The sequence below is a fragment of the Peromyscus californicus genome, unplaced genomic scaffold (genome assembly GCF_007827085.1).
Source record: "Peromyscus californicus insignis strain IS unplaced genomic scaffold, ASM782708v3 Scaffold_17__1_contigs__length_78620276, whole genome shotgun sequence".
Taxonomy (NCBI): domain Eukaryota; kingdom Metazoa; phylum Chordata; class Mammalia; order Rodentia; family Cricetidae; genus Peromyscus; species Peromyscus californicus.
In genome coordinates this window covers 68529180-68550771 of record NW_026294469.1, presented here as the reverse complement: position 1 = coordinate 68550771, position 21592 = coordinate 68529180, and the positions used below count along the sequence as shown (strand labels likewise).

The 21592-nt window shown below is 50.0% G+C and overlaps 1 protein-coding gene across 1 annotated transcript in view; it reads right to left on the bottom strand.

The window, feature by feature from the left end:
- The window catches only part of Pard6g (par-6 family cell polarity regulator gamma), a 68511-nt gene extending 51641 nt beyond the window's left edge, over window positions 1-16870 (bottom strand). The window contains exon 1 of the mRNA XM_052742638.1: window positions 16640-16870. Coding sequence (XP_052598598.1) covers window positions 16640-16711 — 72 coding nt within the window. The 5' untranslated portion in view covers window positions 16712-16870. The remainder of the gene's footprint in view (window positions 1-16639) is intronic.
- Window positions 16871-21592: the final 4722 nt, after the last annotated feature.

The window sequence follows — 21592 nt, the reverse complement described above, 5'->3', positions numbered from 1 at the left end:
GACCTAACTTCATCTGACAGCTCGTAACCATCTGTAACTCCAGGGGGACCCAATGCCTCTGGCCTCTGTAGGCACCTGTATTCACATGCACACATTGAAAAACAATAAAATTAAAAAACACTTCTTGCCGGGTGGTGGTGGCGCACGCCTTTAATCCCAGCACTCGGGAGGCAGAGCCAGGCGGATCTCTGTGAGTTCGAGGCCAGCCTGGTCTCCAAAGCGAGTTCCAGGAAAGGCGCAAAGCTACACAGAGAAACCCTGTCTCGAAAAACCAAAAAAAAAAAAAAAAACACTTCTTGCTGAACAAAGTGCACCTTTGGCTGGACACCATTCCTGGTGAGCCACACGTCCCTGGTTTGGCATCTACGGTAAGCTGGCCGGCCACCACCCTCAAGCTGAGCCTTGCCACATTCAGAGGGATGAGATGAGAACCAGCAACAGCACTGTCCTTACATGCTGCTGTCTCCCGACGGATGGAGGCTCCGTGGGTCTGAGCCCACTGGGTCCTGTGGGGTCCCAGAAGGAAGGTCTTCTACCAAGTCTGTCATTTGGTTGTCCTGTTCTGAATAGCTATTCGGGGGCCGGAGACCCACACAGCACCTTTGCTCTCTGCCTGTTACGGGGAGATGTACCATCTCCAAACTCAAGCAGTGGAAGGACTCACCCTTGATCTCTCATTCTCTGCCAGGATCTGGCTGTCCAGATCACCTCCCTTTTCAAGTCGGTTTTCACCAAAAGGCAGAATAAAAATCGAACACCACGAATGTCTGACTGGCTTTCCGTCGTCCTATGTCTTCCGTTTCCTCAAACTGTTCCGCTTTTCTCCTTCTGCACCCACGTTAAGTTCCTGCTTGTCTCTGAGCTGGCCAGAGACGTGGACCACACGTGTGACAAGCACAGGAGTTTCAGGTAAAGCCAAAGAAGCCAGTTTCATTCAAGATACCTCCTGAAGACAGGCTGTCCCTGATGGCTCTCAAGGGTCCCACAGAGATGTGTGACTGATGGAGACATCACCAGCCGTACAGAAGTGCCCAATGGGTATGGCCAGAATGCCTCTCCCAGGCGTGTCTAACAAGCGCTCTTCTTTAAAATGAAGATCACATGGTACGTGGTTTGCGTTTCTTCATGGTTTAAGTAGGGATACAACCATATAATTCTATACTCAAAAGGGACTCAGGACCCACTGCCACCCGTGTCCTCTTCCCCAAGCAATCAATGAGTCCAGCGTTAATGTGGTCTTCAAAAGATTTTACTCAAAGAAGGGTAAATACGTGAACTGCACGTCTTCCCTTCTCTCTTCCTTCCCTTCGATAGAGTCTTGAGATGCAGCCCTGGGGGTTTTGAATTCGTGATCTTCTTGCCCCCACCTCTGGACTCCTGGGCTTAAGGCAAGTATCACCTCACCCAGTCTTCTTTTCTAAACATTAGTAGCAAACTATCTACCCACAAGGTTATACGCCACACTTTTCTCACTGACTTGCTCTATTGTGAAAATGCTTCTTTGCCTGGTGTTACGGTGCTTTGGAGGAGACGCCCCAACTGATACAAGCCCCTCAACTTGAGAAGGGTTATCTGTACTTGGTTGCTGCTTTCCTAAGGTGCACACGGGACAGGACATCATCTATGTCATACTGACCGGGGAAGGGCTGCTGACAGTCTGGGTATCAGTGAACGGTCTATACCGGCCAGAACTGGCTCTGGGACCAGTTCACCTCTCAAAACCCAAGCAGTCACAAAGTTTAAACAGTTAATCTACACTAGAAAGTAGCAGGAACTGCCCTACCTCACCATGGATGAGAAGCATACGGCAGATGCACAAATCTCGACTGAATTAATGAATTAAGCCTGCTAATGAGCTTTAAGCCAGAAAGTCTGTAAGGCTGTAAGCTGGCGGTGGCTTAGGAGATCATAAAGCAAGATGGGGTGAGAAAATTGTGAAAGATCCACGTTTCTCACAGGCAGTGGGTTCCACTAGCCCTGCCGGGTGCACATACATTTCCCAAATCCTCTACCCTTCTGAAGCCACAGGCCAGCCAATATGCTGGCAAAAACAAGGAGGCAATGTTTCAAAGAATAGCTGTAAATTCAAGAATAATAAGAAACAGAGCCAAGTGACTACAGCTGTACCTCCGAGCTGCCTGGAGGTATTAGGTACTTACCTGGAGAAAAAAAAAGAGGCTTTGTTTCCAAAAATTACCCAAGAAGGAAACAGAGTGATTGCTGTGGCATTCTCATTGGTTTTTGGCTAACCTGGGTAGTGGCCCCAGGCCACCCTGAACTGTGGACTGTATCATACACATGCTGCAGGCAGGCATCTCCTGGGAACTCTGAGGCTACCTTCCACCACAGCCCTGTCCTTCTAACTAGACACGAGGAAGAGAGCACTGAGGATGTTGCATCAGAGGGCAGAGCAGGAACCACTGAGCCATCAGGGCTGAGGAAGGGCCGGGCCACTCTCACAGAATGCCCTTTGGGTGGATGGGGGGGATACACCTTTCTTTATTTGAACCCCTTCAAACTATAAGGAGGAGCTTATTCACTGAACCAGGTTCTTCTTGTGTTGTGCTTCAGAGTCCTAAAAGAAAGACACGGTCTCCATTTTAACCACTCAAGGACTTAGCATACAGGAGCATCCAAAACCACTTGCTGGATGGGGCAAACGGGCATGTACTGCACAGCCCTACCTTCATTCACCCAGAGAATATTCTCAGGGCACCTTTGTGCCCAGATGCCATCCCACACACTTAGGATAGGAAAGGGCTCAGAGAGGAAATGCCAGCCCTCAGGAAACCCTACGGAAGGTAAGCAGCATGAAGTAGAAAACAGCCAACTGTGTGTGATTTAGGAGCCAATAAGGATCGTGGGAAAAACAGACGTGGGGGAACTCTATGGTCTTGGAGGCCATGGGCAGTAGAGCCATAGTGTCCTCCAGCCCCCAAAGCTGGTTCTGCCTGGCATGGCTCAGGCTCCTAGTTCTTCACAGTTGCTTCTCTAGGAAGGGATCCATACCCCCCACCCTGGGGCCCGCTCTTCAGCCCTGTTTCTCCAGTAGCCTCCTCGGCTTTGGCCTCAGCAGACTGTACCTGCCTGTGAACCATGGCCCCATCTGTCTCTCCCACCTGGGACAGGGTGTTGCTCACAGTGTCCAGATTGCCCAAGATTACCCGAAGTGCTGCCTGCTTGTGGATGCCCTCTCTGGCTCCCATAGCCTGAAGTGGCGCTTTCTGTTCTCTCCCTCCCACCTCAGAGGGGGGACCTCTGAGAGTCCCAGGTAGGTCTTCTCTGCCTGAAATTATTCTCCTCGTATCTGTTCCCAGCATGGAGCAGGAGGAACATCAGCCTCGCTGGAATGGCACTGGCTGACCTGGATACCCAACAGAGCCCCAGAGGAATAAGACGGCAGACGTGAGGTAGTCAAGGAGGGCGCCATAGTGGTCAAGTGTTGGAATGCACATCTGTGCCCTAGGCCTGGGAAAACTAGGAAAGGGTCTCTTTCCTCTCCGGCATTCAGTACCTAGAAACAAAACTCCACCTAGATTCAACTACCTAGATCCAAGGTCTTCAGGCACCCCACAGAGGGGCTCCCAGCAGGCTAAGACCTCTCAGAGGCACAGGAGAATGAATGAGGGAACTGAGAGGAGAGAGGGCCTGAAAGTGCCACCTAGTTAAGTCTCTTCCACCAGCTGCTCTGGACCCCGGGGGAAGCATCTGGTCTCACTGAGACATTTGCCATCAGACTCCCTCCTACTCTAGGGGGACCTATGTGGTTCTCACTCTGATCCTAGCCAAGACCAGAGCAGAGGCTTAGCTCACTCTCTTGAACTGTAAGGTTTATTGTGAATGAAAAGCTCATCCACCTTTCTACACAAGAATAACCCTATAAATTAAACACAATTGTCCTACAACTCTGGATGCTGTTCCTGCCCCAGCTCTACAAGGCCTGGTCCTGCAAGGACCCACCCTATAAGGCTGAGCTGTTCAAGGCCCTGCTCTACAACCCTCCTTCCCTCAAGCCTCTCCTGGCAAGACCCACCCTTGTAGGCTCTGCCTGGAACAGGCACTCTCCTATAGGGCTCTGCAAATGAGGACAATCTCATGTAACCAGAAGCATCTCAAAATTCCCACAAATAACTCATCAAAATATTTACAGCAATGAAAAATGGAACCAGTAAATGAACCAACTCAAATAGACTAAAACAGCCAGAGCCACTGACAGAACTACCAGATGAAGCCAAATGCAAGTGGTGTTTTCAAAGGGTTAAAAGAGAATTCAGGGACTTCTTTACAATATGCGAGAAAAAGGACTCAGTGCTGAGTGTGCCCTGTGATTCTGATTAGTTAAAATATATTCTGACACAAAACAACAAAGGAGCAAAGCCTGGCCTAAGGGTCTCTGAGAGAGAAATCCTGCTGATTCCAGGCATGGCTTTAGGATGCACTGACTCCTGCTCCTGGGAGTGATGTTGAGCAAGCAGCATCAGCATCCAGGCCTATGGGAACAATGCAGCGTTGTAAGAGATAAAACCAAGGTACATTTCCCTTTATCATTCCTTATTTGTGAGACAGAAAGTCATGTATCCCAGGTTGTCCTTGGATTTGCTATGTAGCCAAGGATGACCTTGAATATTTAATTCTCCTGCCTCCACTTACCAACCCTAGGATTGTAGGCATGTACCACCATGCCTAGATTAGGTGGTGCTGAGAATCAAACCTGAATTGTGCATCCCATGCAACCACACTGTCATCTCAGCTAGATCACTGGCCTTCAGCTGTACTTTCAAGACCGACAACCAGGGCTGTCAACAGCCAGTCACAATTATAGTCTATTTTTCAGTATTTGTTCATTCAAGAAAATTTCACATAATGTCTACTATGTTTAGCCCTGAGCTGGGGTGAGTCTATGGACCTGCCTTCATGTGGCTGAAGGTTTGCTGACCAGCAGGATGTCAATCAGTAGTCACACATGCAGCGCATAATTACACACTGAGAAATGCCAGGGGAGTGACTGAGAACCCAGGCCTTCATTTAAACTGGGTGTGTAAAGCAAGTAAATCATCAGGTAAGGAGATTGGGGAATATACATCTCATCTATGGTACAAGCTGAAGGGCAGTGCAGGCCAGACACAGGGGACCCTGCCCTCTGTTAGGTGCTGAAGGGAAAGGACAGGAAGGCAGCCATCAGTCAATACAAGCCAAGGCCCTCTGGATGTCTCTGATGTTCCCACTGTTCATGGAGATGGGTCCCAGCGTCACAAGAACCTAACTCCAGAGGAAGGAGCCAGGCAGGGCCAATGATGGCTCCACCTGGGTTATGGCAGAGACTTGACTGGGACTATTAGAGACATGGCTGGAATAGGATTTGTTAAGGAGAAAGAACCTGGATCAGAGTCATCTATTCCAACTTGAAGCAGGGTAGGATGAGATAGGTAGGTAGGTAGGTGGATGGATGGATGGATGGATGGATGGATAGATAATAGGAAGATAATAGAGACACCATAGATGATGCTCTGGATGACATACTGGGACACATCTTAAAATTGGGTCATAAGTCTGTGAGTCAGGCAGGGTGGTGCTTGGTCCTTTCCTGTGCTCTGTTCTCCCACTGCCATCCAGGGTGATGATGGCACAACTGTCACACCTGCATTACTGCCTAGACCAGCACCACAGGGTGCACGAGACTGCCCAGGGCGACGTTGGGGCCAAGAACCCTCACTAGCTTGGACTCCATCTGGGAGGCCATGCACCTTTGAGGGAAAGCCTGCACTCTGGTTCACACAGGTACTCTACACTGGGGACCCTATGCAGGCAGGACTTGGACCAAAGGCTGGAGACAAACAAACATGACAGAGATGACTAAGTCACTGCCAGGCAGCCTCTGTGTACTCTTCAATCCTGATAGCAAGTCTCCTCGGAGAGGTACCACTGCCCCATTTTACAGGCCAAGAGAGTAAGACCTAGAGTAGTGGTTTCCAACCTGTGGGTTATGACCCCCACAGGGATGCCTATCAGATATTTACATTATGATGCATAACAGTAGCAAAATTACAGTTATGAAATAGCAACAAAATAATTTTATGGTTGGGGGCCACTAAAACATGAGGAACTGTATTAAAAGGTTGCAGCATTAGGAAGGCTGAGAACCGCTGATCTAGAGGGATTCATTGACCTGCTCAGTCATAAGGCCAGTAATGAAGGAGCTGAGGCCAAATTACAGGAGGGACTGAGATCATTCTAATGGGACAGTCAGAGACAAGGGGGAGTACAGGCGGGAGGGGAGGTCTGAAGCAACGGACTGGCATGGGCAAGGGGGCTGCCAGGGAGGAAGCAGGTTGCTTGGGAGCTGGGCAAACACAGGCTCTAGGTAGGTGGAGTGTGAATGTAGCTGCTCATCTGTCTCCACCTCCACGGGACTTTCCTGAACTGTAAATCCACAGTGAGAACCCTGGTTATAGAGGAAACAGTCTGACCTGTGCTTAAGAAATGTGGAAGAGTCAGGCAGTCTGCAGGCTGGGAGCTGCACAAGGGATGCGGGCTGGTCCTGGTGACTCACAGCACAGGTTCAGACAATAGAGTCAGGTTGGAAAGCACCAGACTCAAGAGTGCACCAGCTCCCGGCTCTGCTCCCTGCCCTGGCTTCGTAACTCTGGGCAGTATACTGCATGTCTCTGGGTCTTAGACGCCTTGGTAAGCAGGAATGAAGAGCAGCTCTTTATAGGGTCTGTGAGGATCTAACTGGAAGGCTCGTTCTGTGTTCACAGTGTGGGAGGAGAGCAAGACCCCTGGAGCGGTTTGCACTCTGCAGGCCTGAGAAGGTGTACAGCATCTCAAGGCTCTGACAGAGTTGTCACTCAGCCTGCCTCATGAACCAACCTGCAAACTTCAACCTGCAGCATTTAGGACAGACCATTTGGGGAAGCTTGTGCTATGGGCTGGGCACTGTTCTTCATCAGCTGAGCTGCATCTCCTAACATCTGAGCAATAGCATAGCTTATTAGGTCTGACCCTTCCATTGCTATAAAGTGGCTATTCTTCAGTGCTATTTTTCAAAATCAAGCAACTTTTTTTTTTTTTTAAATAATACCATGAGAGACCAGAGCTTGATGCTTTGGGTAGGTAGTGGCCTTTCCTCCCAGCTGTGTTATTCAATGGGCGTCTGCTAAGTCAGGGTCTGGAGGACCCAGTAATACTCCCAGTAATCCTGCTGCAGAGAGTCTGCTGTAGTACTGCTGAAGGAAATGATGCTCCAAGTCTGTGCTGCTTGCATCCGCCAGGCACAGGGCACACAGGGCTGAAGCGTCCATGCTGTGCTAACAGGCAGGATCAAAGGCTCAGGCTGCTGAGGACAGGGGACCTCACAGGATACAGGAGGCCATTTAGGAAGCAGCCCAGCCCTGAACACATGTCCGGGAGGGCACAGGGAGGGAGCTGGGTGGATACTGACCTCAGCAGCCAGGTGTTGTCTGTTTCCCAGGAAGTGGAATCATGGACCATGGAACTGGATGGTTCAGGATGATGTTGCAACTCAAATTCTGGACTTGAACACACATGGCTTAATGGTTTTGTCATGAGTTCATGTCCTTGCTGAGCCTCGGGGTCCTCATTGCCACAGTGGAAGAACAATACTCTGTAAGGTGTTTTGAGTATCAACAGAACCCTGTATGCCAAGTGCCCAGAATGAGGCCGGACACAGTTGTTACCCAAGGCTATAACCATCAGACTCATTCAAGCTGGAGTAGGTGACACCTAGACTTTGCACATGTGTGTGTCTATGTGATCGCTTCTCCCACAGACTTGATCATGTTCCTTGAGCAGATTCTATCCACTAAGCACCAGGCGTTAATCTTGGGTCAGGCTGTGACTACTGCCTGGGCTGAGAAAGGCACCTCTATGTCCCTTCCAGCTCCATCTCACCCGCTGACAACAGGGTCACAACCCTAGGAAACAGTGGTAGGTCAGGCAATTGCTTGCTCAGACTCATTAGGGTCACCTTCCAGCAAATACTCCCGTCTGTAACCAAAGGACCACATGTGTATAGTTTTTAGACCAAACTGAGCATATGAGATGGTCCCATCCAGGCTCCAACACTCAATATCAACTTCTCAGGCTCAACCTCAGGGAGAAAACACATCGTCTCTCTCCTTTCTCATCTCTGTCAGCAACAGTGCTCACTGGCCTGGTATGATGTCAGGAGCAGGTGCACCTCCTCTTCCTTGCAAGGGACCATGCTGCAGGCAGACAGGTTTATTTGTCCCATAGCAACACCCTGCTATTTCAGAACACCGAGGGAGTGAGGCTACCCTGGCTGTCCGGGGGTGGGGGCAGCTAGTGGCTTAGGCCCTTGAGCCATGGAGAACAGGATACTAACGTTACTTTCATTGCTGAATTCCTCTACAACAGCTGACCACCCCAAAACAATAGCACGTGTGGCCCTCAAATTTCTCTTTCATAATAGCCTCTCAGAGGGTCTTTCTATAGCATCACATGTTTCCCTCAAAAAGCCACCTGAGGGGAGGTTTCTGGGCCTGGGCACCTCTGTCTCATCTAGTCTGTCTGAGAAGCAGAGGCAGAGAGGGAGAGCTATGATCATGGAAGGTCAAATCTAGCACTGACAAGCACAGTAATGTAATAAAGTGAAACAAAACAAACATGTATTTACTCAACAGCCAGGACTCTGAAGAGGAGCGAAGAAATCTCATGGTGCTCCGACGTACTCACAAGACATGAAGCCTCAACACCCACAAGTGTGTATGACTCGCGTCCAGGGAGACCCAGGCTCACCCTGTACTTAAGGTGGAGTGCAAGATCTTGGCTCTCCAGGTCCCATGGACTACCAAGCGTGAGTCTGCTATGGAGCCTTCATTTCACATATACTACTTTCATTTTCAAAGGAAGATGGTCCAATCTTCCCCATACGTGAAGAATAAATATCACAGAGGATGGCCTATGATCTGCTGTATGTGGCCCAGGCTAATCCTCATTCATTCACCTCATGTCACATTCAGCCACACCACCACAGGGGTTTCTGAATGACCTACTGCTGGAAACTAATGGAAATCCAAGTGCAGAGGCGACTTGAAGCGTAACAAGAGCCTCTTGGCTCACATATCAGCAGTGGGTACCCAAAACTCGGCAAAAAACACAGACTTTTCTTCATTTACAAATACCTAATGAGATGTAGTTAAGTTCCTCAGAACTTCAGAACTGTGGCCTATCAGACAAAAACCTGAAAAGTAGTAAAATCAGTAACACACGCACAGCATCAGCATTTTATACATCTTGGGGGGTGGGCTAGCCCTAACTCATGCCACACCACCTGGCACAGTCTGGGTTTGTTGGAAGGTCACTGGACAGGTCACAGTCGCAGACAAGCCACAAACTGGATGTAGGTGGTCCATACAGGAGGCCCTGCACTCAGATGAGATGCTGCACAGTGGGTGCTTTCAAACATTATAGGTATAGAAAGCAAGCTTCCCTGCAGCCTAGTACAACAGTTTATCCACCCTACTGGTAGCACAGTCAGGAGGAAGCAGCCTCAAGTAACTGCCAACACACCCACTGCAGGAAGAAGCAAGGCTCCCCTTATCCCCAAGGGGTGGGTCTGGTGCACTGGGTGGATCTGCTATGGACAAGTGGGTCAGGCTGAACCTCGGAGACACAGTTCCACATAAATGGGAGCCTGAAGGTATCAACAGCAGGAAGAGCAAAAGGGATGTTTAAGTTCCCGAGTTTCTCTGCTGTTTAGAGTCTGTTCTCCTTCTGTCCACTGCATCAACTATCTCCCCAGGCACAGGAGGGCTGCTCGCCACCTTCAGAAAGTACATTTTCTAAAGTAGTCCCACAAGCCATTTCTGAAGTCAGAGCTGTAAGGAAAATCCATCTGTTTCTCATCTCAATCAGTAGGCATTTCTTGGATGTGTACTATATGCACAACTTCGCAGGCTAACGCTGAATTACAATTAAGAGATGACCTGCCAGTGACTTTCGGGGCTGGTCTTCTAAAATGCTCAACTTGATGTGCATGTCCTGGGAGGAGTAAAGAACTCCAAACATGAAGACTAGCGCCCAACAGCCCAAGAGCTCTGGACTCAAGAGCGGGCACAGAGAACCCCCACAGATGCAAAGAACAGATGAGGGCATTCCCGGAGGCCAGGCACGGTGACAAGACAGCTGGGCTGCTGATCTCTGGCTTCACATTAATGTGAGGTTGGGGACAGGTGACACTTCAAATGATAGGATGAAGGACGCCGCCCCCCTCACCCCGCCCGCCACATGCCACCTCATCCAAATCTGCCCTCAGCTGATAACAGCGGACATGGTGTCTGCTGTCTTGTCTTTGTACCCCAACATGGTCTCCATCCCTGACACACAGTAGTTGCCCAGTAGGAGAGCAAAAACCTCCCCGGGTGTCTGCAGGGTCGGCATTTTATAGCTAGCCACTGGAGAGAGGTTTCCCTTGAGGATATGTATCGAGAACCTTCTTCCACAGTGCAAGGAAAAGCAAACATCTTAAGAGCAAAGGACTCACACTCCCAGCTGTTTCCATGAGCTCTAGACCTGGAGAACCAGGGACATCTCGCCCCATGTGGGAAACTAGAACACTGTGCCAGCATCCAGAGAGCTAGGTTCTCTTGTATGAAATGGGGGAACTGGGCTGTGGTGTCTGCATCCTGGTCTGGATTTCATGACTTGACAGTCCCTAAGAAGAGCTCTGAGCCGTCCCCACTAGTGGCCATAAGCTGTTATGGCATCGATTGGGTTTCAGAACCTCTGTTAGAGCCTGGGCACGACAAAGGAGCTGTCAGGAGTTCAAGGTCCCCTTGTGCATAGTGGAGGTGATAGGAGAGCCTATTTTATGGGTCATGATGGGGACTAATGAATGTCTTCTTGTAATGTCAACGTATTTGGAACCATGTCTGGCACATATTTCACACATGCGTTGGATATGTTAAATAAGTGTTAAATGCTTTAGAATGGGACCCTTTGCACAGAGGGCAGTACCTCATATGTTTTACATGCCCAGTGTGTCAGTACAGCCTTAGAGCAGGGCTTAGAAGTGTGCTGGGAAGAAGTTGAGGGGCTACAGAGGAGTATAACACTGCCACCTTTGGGTCCCAGATTTACGGCCAAGAGGAAGTGGGGAGCCAGTGAGCATGTGGCGTTGTCATGGAAACGGTCAGTTGGACAAAGCTGTCTGTGTGTCCTGCTGCTGTCATTTCATGCTTCCTTAATGTTGGAGACCCTTTAAAGCCAGGGCGCACCTCTCCTATGCCAATCTAGACACACGGCACAGATGGTAGAGCTTCTGAGACCCTGGAAGTTTCCATCTCCCAATTTCTGACACCCTTCCCTTCTCTAAACTTGGAAGAACCCCAGCCCAGTATATGGAACACCCCAGGTCCCAGGCAATGACTTGGCTCCTTAGCAAGATATAGTAGCCCCCAGCCACACACCCAGAGAAGGTGGGAAACCTTCTGGGGGCAGTGACACCATCCGTGGTCCCCAGACTAACATCCCACTTGGGTCCCTGTCAAGAGCCTCTTCTGAACGCAACTTCTCAAACCAAGTCCCAGAACCTGTTGAAACACATACGTGCAAATACAACAAACCAGAATCTCCAAAGGGTGTAGCTGACACACAGGTGAGTCAAACCGTGTCCAGGCAGTTCTCAACTGGCCCACAGGAGGCAAGGCCTCAGCCATCCAACAGGGAGGCCTGGCCCAGGTTCCATCCCACCTGCTGTCTCATGCCAGATGGAAGGGTGGGTCCCTGCAGGGCCATGGCAGCCAACAGGCTCAGCTAGAGATAAGATCTTGGGGATCAGAGGAGACATGCTGACAGAAAACACGGTGTGCCCAGCTGTCCACAGCAGAACTTTGCCAGCCAGCACATGATCATCCAGGCCATCGAGGTGCTACTCACACACACGCCCTCCCAGGGGCCCAGGTTAATGTCTGAGCTAGGCTATACTAGGGAAAGGACACCAACTCCATTGAGAACCTGGAAGATCAGACTCACCTGCTTTGGTGGGACCCTCTACAGACAGGCAGTTCCCAAAAGTCAACACAAAGAAAACGGGAAGAGGGTACTGGATAAAACCAGGCCGCTAAAACAAGATGGACAAAGAGCAAGCTAGCACACGTGAGTTTCCAGTTCACTGACATCTCAGGGAATGTACAAATTAAAACAATAAGATGCCACCTCACTTACATAGTCGGGAAGGAATGACAAAGTGTCTAGAGCTTGAAAGAGGGAGAAAAGAAGGACTGGGAGAGGACAGTGAATCAATGTCAAACAGCATATAGAAGATAGCTGAAGAGATTTCTCAGAACATTTAATTTGAAAAAGTTATTGCATGTGCGTGATATGTGTGTGTGAGAGAGAATGCATGTGGTGTGCATGCCATGGTGTGTGTGTGTGTGTGTGTGTGTGTGTGTGTGTGTGTGTGTGTGTGTGTGTAGGTCAGAGAGCAACTCTGTGGAGTTATTTCTCTGCTTCCTCCTTTATGTGAATTCTGGGGATCGAACTGGAGAGGTCAGGCTTACTCGGCAAGTGCCTTCACTACTGGGATATGTCATCTGCCTAAACATTGACTAACTATGTATTCAAAGCTGCAAAAATGTGCTCATCTTTCTCTCAAGTAACTTTGAATACACAGAGTTCTGTACTGATTTAATGCATCCAATAACTTTCATTTGCCTTATGTTGTATATTTTATATAAGCTTCATATAAATACTTCAATATGTTTCACAGCACACTTTAGTATGGGAAAGACAGGCAGACACTCAAACAAGATATTGGTTAAATTAACTATGGTTTAGACATGAGATATAACAATACTATGTAGTCATTTTTTAAAAAGTCTTCTAAAGCCGGGCGGTGGTGGCGCACGCCTTTAATCCCAGCACTAGGGAGGCAGAGCCAGGCGGATCTCTGTGAGTTCAAGGCCAGCCTGGGCTACCAAGTGAGTTCCAGGAAAGGCACAAAGCTACACAGAGAAACCCTGTCTCGAAAAACCAAAAAAAAAAAAAAAAAAAAAAAAGTCTTCTAAAAATATTAATGACATGAAGAAACATTTATAATATATTGCCAGACTGGAAGTAGACTATATAATATGTCTTTGTGATCCTAATTTTAGAAACCATAATGTGATGAGTGCACACATGCATGTGCCATCAGAAGGCCATGAGGCAACATTTAAGAGAAGGTCGTCTGCAGACAGAATCCCCAGAGGTATTTACCCCTCACCCAGCTTCAACTGTCTTTAGGGGGCACGAACAAAACGGAAAACTGAATACAGAGCGGCCATCAGATGGATGCCTTAAAACTAGGAGAGAAGGGGTCAGGGCGAGCCTGGTTTGGTGTGGTACCCTTCAGAATGGCTTCGCAGAAGGGGGACAGTCTAGGAGAAGCCTCTCAAGTGGGGGAAACCACAGACTCTTGTTTAGGGGCCCAGGCCAAGCCAGGTGTGAACTGACACCACACAGTGTAGAAAAGAACCTAGAAGCATAACTCATTTAATTCTGGAGTTGAGACGCTCCTGAGGTGGGAGGGCCTGTTATTCCTTTCAGGTTTTTCAAGCAGATGGTAGTATGGCTGATGATACCAAGGAGGCAAAAGGCTTGACTTAGGACATGATGGATGAAAACTGTACCCTCTGACACTGCCTCCGCCCAGTCCCCAATCCAACAGCAGTGGCCTTCTTGCTATTCTTCAAAGCAGCTAGGTGTTTGCCCTTCTTCCTTCAGTCTGAAACAAGCTTTCCTATGCATCTTCAGTCTCTCCCTTCTGGCTGCAGGTCTTATGAGGGGAGAGGTAAAAGCCAAAGGAGAGAGAAGGGCAGGCAGAAGCAGGAAGTCAGAAGTGCGCATGCTCTGGAGAGGCAGAGATGATGAGCTAGATTAAAGATTTCAGGGAAGGGTAGGGGGACATCAAATGGGGGACAGCCACCAGGCCAAGAACCTGTGCCCTCTGTATACACACCCAGCACGCCCAGGAACTGGCCAGCTGTGGCAGATGACGGAGGATCCCAGTTTGGGAAGGATGTGTGGCGATTTTCAGGCCAGGCATCTTACAGTGCTGCAGGACCTTGATCTGTGGTGCTGGATCCTCATGACTGTGGGTGTGCTGAGGTTTCCAACATGCCCTCACCCCCACTGCTACATTCCATCTCGGGAGGCGAGCGGCTCAGAGAGAACACCCATGCTACAGATGAGATGACTGAGATAGGGAAACTAAATGACTTGCTGCAAACCCCCGAAGGTAGAGAGGTGGCAAAACTCGGGTGCGCTTAGCTCCCAGGCTGCCATTTCGCCAAGCAAAACCACGGTAGGGTAGTTCTACAGTCAGGTTGCATGAAGTCCTCGCTGATATGAAGTCCTGCCTCCAGCAGTGTGACAAAAGCCCTTCCCTGCAGAGATGGACACCACAGTCACACATATCAACTACAAAGTGGGAGGAGTGTGGGAAGGCCTGGAGGGAAGAGCCGCACGGGACATTCTGGACAAACAATGAGTATGCCAAGTTGTGGGGTGGGGGGTGTGCCACAGCCATCCCAGTGCTGCCTCAGTCAGTGTGGGCCCTCCAATGTCCCTCAAGTTCAAACAAACTTCAGCTTCGCCATGTACTCCACTCAAGACAGCATCTGAGCTCAAAGCCAGGGGGTAGCATTTCTCTACTAAGCAGAGCTGGACAAGGCAGTTGGGCTAACACTCCAGGAAATAAAGGCAGGTGGCCTCTCCTCCCCTAACAGCCTGCATGGACCACAGCCCAGAACTGCAGGATAAGGCCTGGTGAGGGCATTTCCTCCAGATCTGTCCCACAGCCTCATTTTGAGTTTGATAATGTGCTGTGCCACGCAGAGCTGCCGAGCACCAGAATTGAGTGTTTAGTACTAATCAGTCCACACTCGGTGGTCAGGAAGGATCCTGTGTGAGGGATGGCTCTGAACCTTCGCTGTGTTGGCGGTCACACAAGTGTGCACACCTGTGTGCGCACACAAGCGAGTACACAAAAACCCTAGTAAGATCCCATCTACTCACACAAGAGGTCAATATCATAGTAGGCTGGGCAAAGTGACCTCAGATTTCAGTATTCTCTTTGGCAGCAACTTGTGAATGTACAATCATCTCAAAAAAAGTTTAAGGAAATGGAGTGGCTGCCATATTGCAGCGCTGAAGAAATGGGCAATCGTTTCAACCTCCGACTGGACTGAAGGTCCTAACTTCACAGCTCTATGAATTCGGGAGTTTGGGAGCACTCCTGGGCAACAGAAGGGATGGGTGTGGGGCAAGGGTCATGGAATTAGCATTTGGAAGCAGGGTCTCATTAAAGGAAGAGAGTCCCCAAATGAGGAGCCCCTGCAATTCATCACAGGGAGTCTGCGATGATGCCCCGCTGTTGCTGCTGAGGGACTGCTCCTTCCCTGGTCCTCTACAGACACCCTGAAAATCTAACACCAAAAGACTCATTGGGGCTGGTCAGTAGTCCAACGATGCACCACCTCCCTGGAGACCAGACGAATGGATCACAGGCCTTAGGCCCATAAGAAGCATTGGTGAGAACTCACCCTTGGTGACCTGGACCATTTTGGCAGCCCCGCCTTCTTCACCCAGAACACCACATAAACTAGGCTACTTATCTCCTAGTCAGTTAAAGCCTCGAGGGACTTCTCCCACCTGACCCGGAGCAGCAGCAGCTCCTTCTCCATCCTGCAGGGTCCACACTGTAGACCCTCCCAGACTAAAGCGTCTGCAGGGAAGGAGCCGCCTCCGCAGAGGGGAGAAGCGCCAGATCCTATCAGCCAATTATCCAGACACAAGGCGACCAGCAAGTTCGGGCACGCTCTGCCTAGGCACAAGCAGCGGGAGGGGCCTAGGCGCGCCCAGGGGGTCTGAGTCTGCGCTGGGGTCGCGCCCCGTAGCGGATTGCAGTCTGGTCCGGGGGCTGGCCCAGATGGGAATTTCTGGGTCCCAGCACCCTAGGGACCTGAAGGATCTAAGCTGGGCGAGCGTCTGGGAAAGATGTCTGGATAGGAAGGGTGTTCAGGGCTGGGTCGAGGAAGATTGGATCTGGGCCAGGTGTGTATGATTAAGGGGTGTGGGCCTGGGGGTAGAGAACGCCTAGGGCTCCGGGTCTGGTACCCAGCGCCAAACTGGGGGCTGGGCCAGGGCCCTGATCTGGGAGTGGACCGCCAGTCTGCTCCTCACAGTCAAACAGGCGGTGCAGCCATGCCCCCCCTCCTGGTTCTGGCCCCCAAAGACCCCTCCACGACCCGAAACCCAGCAGCCTCAGCTCCTAGATCGCCCCGGAAACACAGCCCTCCCCTCCAACGTGTGGCGCGCCCGGGTCGTCTCTAGTTCGTGGAACAAAAGAGCAGCTCTCGTGGAGCGGGTTCCGAGCCTGCACTGACTGTCCTTTGGCCCTCGGCCGCCGGGCTTTGTGTTCGCACAGGGAGCAGGGAGGACCGCCGGGGTCCCGGAGCACATCCCACGGACCCTGCGCAGAGGCATGCAGCGCCCAAGCTCCAAAGTTGTCGACGCCGGTCGCCTCCCACACCGCTCCAGTTTCCCTCCGCGGGGTGCCCCATTCATTTGCCAGGGGGACGAGTGCAGACCGCCACGGTGGGCCTCGGGCACTTACCTTGCTCTTGACTTCCACGGCGCTGCAGTCGTAGAAGCGTAGGGTCTGAGACTTGTGAAAACTCCGGTTCATGATTTCGGCCCCACTCAGCCTTCGCCTTCGCCCTCGCCTCTCAGGGGCCACAGAGAGAGTCTCGGCGGAGACGCCCCCGGCCGTCTGCCCGGGCCCGGCGCCGGGCCCGCGCTCGCTAGGGCGCCCGGGCTGCACGGTGTGAGGCGGGCCGGAGCTGGGCTGGCCGCGCGCCTCGGGGACTCCAGGGGCCGCGCGCGGGAGGAGCTATGGGACGCCTCCCCCGGGCCCCGCCCCCAGCGCCCCGCCCCCAGCGCCCCGCCCCCAGCGCCCCGCCCCCAGCGCCCCGCCTCTCAGGACCCTCCCACGCCACGCCCCCACCTGGTGCGCTTCCAAAGGAAGCTCTCTGGGCCATTCTCCGGGCTCATGGTTTTGCCTTCCCCACAGCGCTCCGCCCGGGAAAGGGGTGTTTGGTGGATTCCTTATAAGCACGCTAATGAGAAGCACCCCAGGCCTGATCCGATTGGGCTCCACCTGCCTGCCTTAGTTGCCAGGTTGTGGGTGGTCCCGCCCTGGAGTGGCTAACTCTGAACGCACAGCCCAGCACAGACCGGATGAAAAGCGACCAGTCCCAAACTGTGATGAAGCAGTTAACGTTAAATCTAACGGGTAGGATTGACAACAAGAACTTACACTGTGTTTGAGGCGCAGCGAGGGTTTTTCTCCGGCAGTTGGTAGAAAGTAGGATAGGTTCGGAGAGAGAGGGAACTGATTATCAGTTACACCATAGAACACTTGTTACTAGAGAGCACATAGAAAGAGGGGAGAAGAAACCCAAGACGCAACCTGTCCTTTAAGGAGTTTGTAAAAAAGTTAGGACGAGACACACAGGCTTTAAAAACAACTTTAAAATGTCTTACGCATTTTTTTTTGTAATTTGCAAGTTAAAGAATTAAAACTTTATCATAAAGTCACCGAGTGAAATTACCCACAGCGGGGCTACTCAGCAGTCAACTCTACTAACCTTTGGGTATATTTTATTTCTGTTTACTTTTTGTGTACATTGTAATATACTTTATAGAATTGTGACCGTACAGTTCATCCTGTTTTGCAACATGATTATGTCACTGCCTGGGTTACAACGGACATTTTCATCAGTTGTTTTTAGAAAATGTTCTTAAAGCTGCTTATGTGAATAAAGGTATGACTTCTAATGGTTCTATTTTATTGGCTATGTTTGCATTTTATACATACTAATACCATAAATGCTGAATTTCAGATTCCACTTATTTCTGAGGCTTTTTAAAAGAAATGTTGACTCTTAAAATGGAATTATTAGGCCATAAAATACACATATCTCTAAAGCTTTTAATACAAATTGCCAAATTTTATCCCTCAAAATGTAATTCTTATTTAATTTTGCTGTGTATTTGTTGTTACAGGCCTATGGTCACAGTGGTTTAGAGTTCGAATCCTTACCTTAGGACAAACTCCAGATTGTTCAGAGGGGCAGATACATAGAATGCCACACGGGCACAAGTGAGGCAAGCCGGCAAGCACCAGATGCCCACTGGAAAGCAGCAGGGATGAAGTGCTGGCTCCTCTCTTTCCTCCTCTTTCCCAACCCACCCCCCTCTCAGAGTCTTCTTTCCCTCTTGGTCTCTCTCTCTCAGGGGCCTTCACATAACCTCAGCCAGCCTCACACTTGCTAGGTAACTGAAGTGACCTTAAACTTTCCCTCCACCTGCCTCCACCTCCACAGTGCTGGGATTACAGGTGTGGATACTTCCACACCCAGTTTTATGCAGAGCTGGGTATGGGCCCTGACTTTATTGGAAGGGAAGATGGCTAACAGGACAGTCCTTGGGGCTTGTGGAAAGTCACAGTTCTGCTGCTTACTGTCCCTCCAAGGGGACTGTCCTGTGGGTGGGAGAGGCTCAGGAGCATGCTGAGGATTGAGTGCCCTGCCCTGAAGGCTAGTCTTGGTTGTCAACTTGACTCCACCTGGAATCAGCTAAAACGCAAGCCTCTAGGTGCTCCTGTGAGGGATATTATAAATGCTGAACTCATTCCTAAATCCACTTGTTTCTGAGGCTTTTAAAAACTATTGACTCTTGATTATCTGAAGCAGAAAGACCCACCCTAAATGTGGACAGCAGCTTCTGGTGGGAGCTCAGATAAAGGACAATGGAAAAAGAAAAATACTCTTTGCCTGCTTGCCCTCACTCTCACTGGCACGTTATCTAGCCTGTTGCTGCAGCATACTTTGCCAATACTAGAGCCAACTTCTTTGGGCTTCTAATATAGACTGAAGACCAGCAGCTCTCTAGGGATCCCCAGGCCTTCAAAAGAAAATAGAGAGACAGGCCTAATCCTCCTCAAAGACTCCATCAGTTGGTAACCCTAACTCAGTATGATGGTTTGTGCTTTATAGTCCCAGTTACTCAGGGTCAAGCTAGGAGAATTGAGAGTTCAAAGCCCGTCTGAGCAATATAGTGAGACTGTCTCAAAACAACCAACAACTTACCCACCCCTGGTAAATGAATGTAGATCCCAAAATATAGCCTCTAGGTCAGTGGTTCTCAACCTGTGGGTTACAACCCTTAAGGGGGTTGAACTATTCTTTCACAGGGTCGCCTACGATCATCAGAAAGCACAGATATTTACATTATGATTCATAACAGTAGCAAAATTACAGCCATGAAGTAGCAACAAAAATAATTTTTGTGGTTGGGGGTCACTACAACACGAGGAACTGTGTTAAAGGGTCTCAGCATTAGGAAGGTTGAGAACCACTGTTTTAGGTTGTCAGTCCTTGAAAGGGAAATAGCACAGAGCTTCAAAATCTCAGATTTCTAGATAGGTGGCAGCCGAGACAATTTTATCAGAAAGAAAGGAGATTGGCAACCTCCTTGCTTTTTCAGATTTTGGAATAACAAAAACACCCCTAGAGGAGCTGTTTTTAGGATCACTGATAATAGGGAAAAGCAGCCTTGAGAATTACTAGATCATCCAGGCAGAGGAGCTCCGGCTGCTGCTGTCTACACTGAAGATGTCGGTACCAGCCAGAGCGGCCTGGATAGGAGATAAGTAGGCCCTGCACACCCATGGAGCAGCCCACCAGAGATCTCAGGAGTGGCGATGCCTGGGAATGCTCAGTGGTTCTTAAGCAAACCACCTAGCCCTCCCCTCCCCCGTGGGAAACTTGGCAATGTCTAGAAGCATCCACTGTGAGGAAGACAGGGTGTGCTACTGAGTGTAGGGGCTAGTAATGCTAAGAGGGGCCCCTCTGATTATACACAGGGATCGAACCCAGCCAAAACGCCAGCTGTGCCACGGGCTGTTGTTTCCCACCTCGGTCTCCCGGCCGCTCACTCCTCATCTTTACCGTGGATCCCTGTAGGAGCGTCGTTTGAAGAGCTCTGCACATTTTGAAGTGTGCAGACCTGCGCTGCCCTTGTTTCTGGTCTCTGGGTCTGGTGATAAAGACTGGGAAAAGTTAGCCTGCTGTGAAACCAATAAAAATAAATATCAGGCTCTGCTCTGCACTGGCCTCCTCGGCACTTCAAAGAAAAGCAAACCAAGCAAGTCACATCTGGATACAAAAGACCAAACACTGAAAATCTCATTATGGAGCCTTTCTTCTCTAAAGGGTACTTTGGCGTAAAAGTTCTTAAGAGAATGTGTTGAAATAAAATGAAATTATAAATGCAAAGCATCCACTTAGTGGGTCAAGTCCCATTTCTTCTTAAGGCAAAGGCCCCAGGGTGCTCCACTCAGACTCCTGCTGCATATCATCAGGCATGTGTATGGAGTGTATGGAGGAGGAACCCTGGAGGTCACAGTGCAGAGGATGCTGGACACCCTGGGTACTCTGTGAACAAGGCCTGAGATCAGTCAGAACCCCGGGGGTGGGGTATGGCACCTGGGTGGATGCCAAGCATGCCCTGCCCACGCTTTTGCCCAGAGCCTATTTCAGTGTTATTACAGGGCGAACGTCAAACGGGAGTGCCCTGGACCAGTGGGTGCTGCTGAGCCTCCCGTTGTATCTCATCATCCGGTCACTGTCCCTCCGGTTGTTCTCTGAGCTCATCTCCTGCCTGAGATGCTTCCTGTCCCCCACCCTAGTCTTGATTGTCTGTTTTATCTTACTCCATGTCTGTTTTATTTCTGTGTATTTTCACTTTTACTTCATAGACTAAAGTTTTCAAAGAGATGATCCCTTACTTCTTTCTTTTTAAAAAAGAAAACACTAGGAACAGCATTTTGGAGACCCCCCCCCCCCCCATGCCTTAGCTCTAGCTACAGTGTTTCCCTGGCATCTCTAATACCCGGCAACACTTGTCAACACTTGTCACACTGTATCCATTTCCTATGTCTGGTGTACTTCACTAGGCTGATATCCTCAGGACAGCAACACTTGTCACACTGTATCCATTTCCTATGTCTGGTGTACTTCACTAGACTGATAGCCTCAGGACCGCCCAATGGACTGGGAATAGCTAAACAGTTTCTGGGTCCTGTTGAAGAATAGGCTCAGGACTCTCTGATACCATGAACGGTCCTCAATGAAGTACAGGAGACAAAGGGGATCTAGGACTTGGAGCTCCTTCCTCATGGAGGGTGTTCTGTGCAAGTGGGCACTGTCTGATCTCATCACCTAACAGGTCATGTTAGGCATCAGAGTAAGTAGTTATGAATCCAGTGAAGATTCATTTTTTTTTCTTTTTCTTTTTAGCCATAAGAGTTTCTAATGGAGGTTGTATAATGTTAAAGGTCAAAGAGAAGATGCAGCAGGATCGCCCCAAAAGAAGCAGTGCAGAACACAGACCTACAGATCATACTTTTGCAGCCCCTCCACCTAAAGAGGTGGCAGAGAGAAGCAGTGAGGACCGCCACTCAGGAGTAGACCTCTCTCCGACTCCTGCAGCAGGCCTGGGGGTG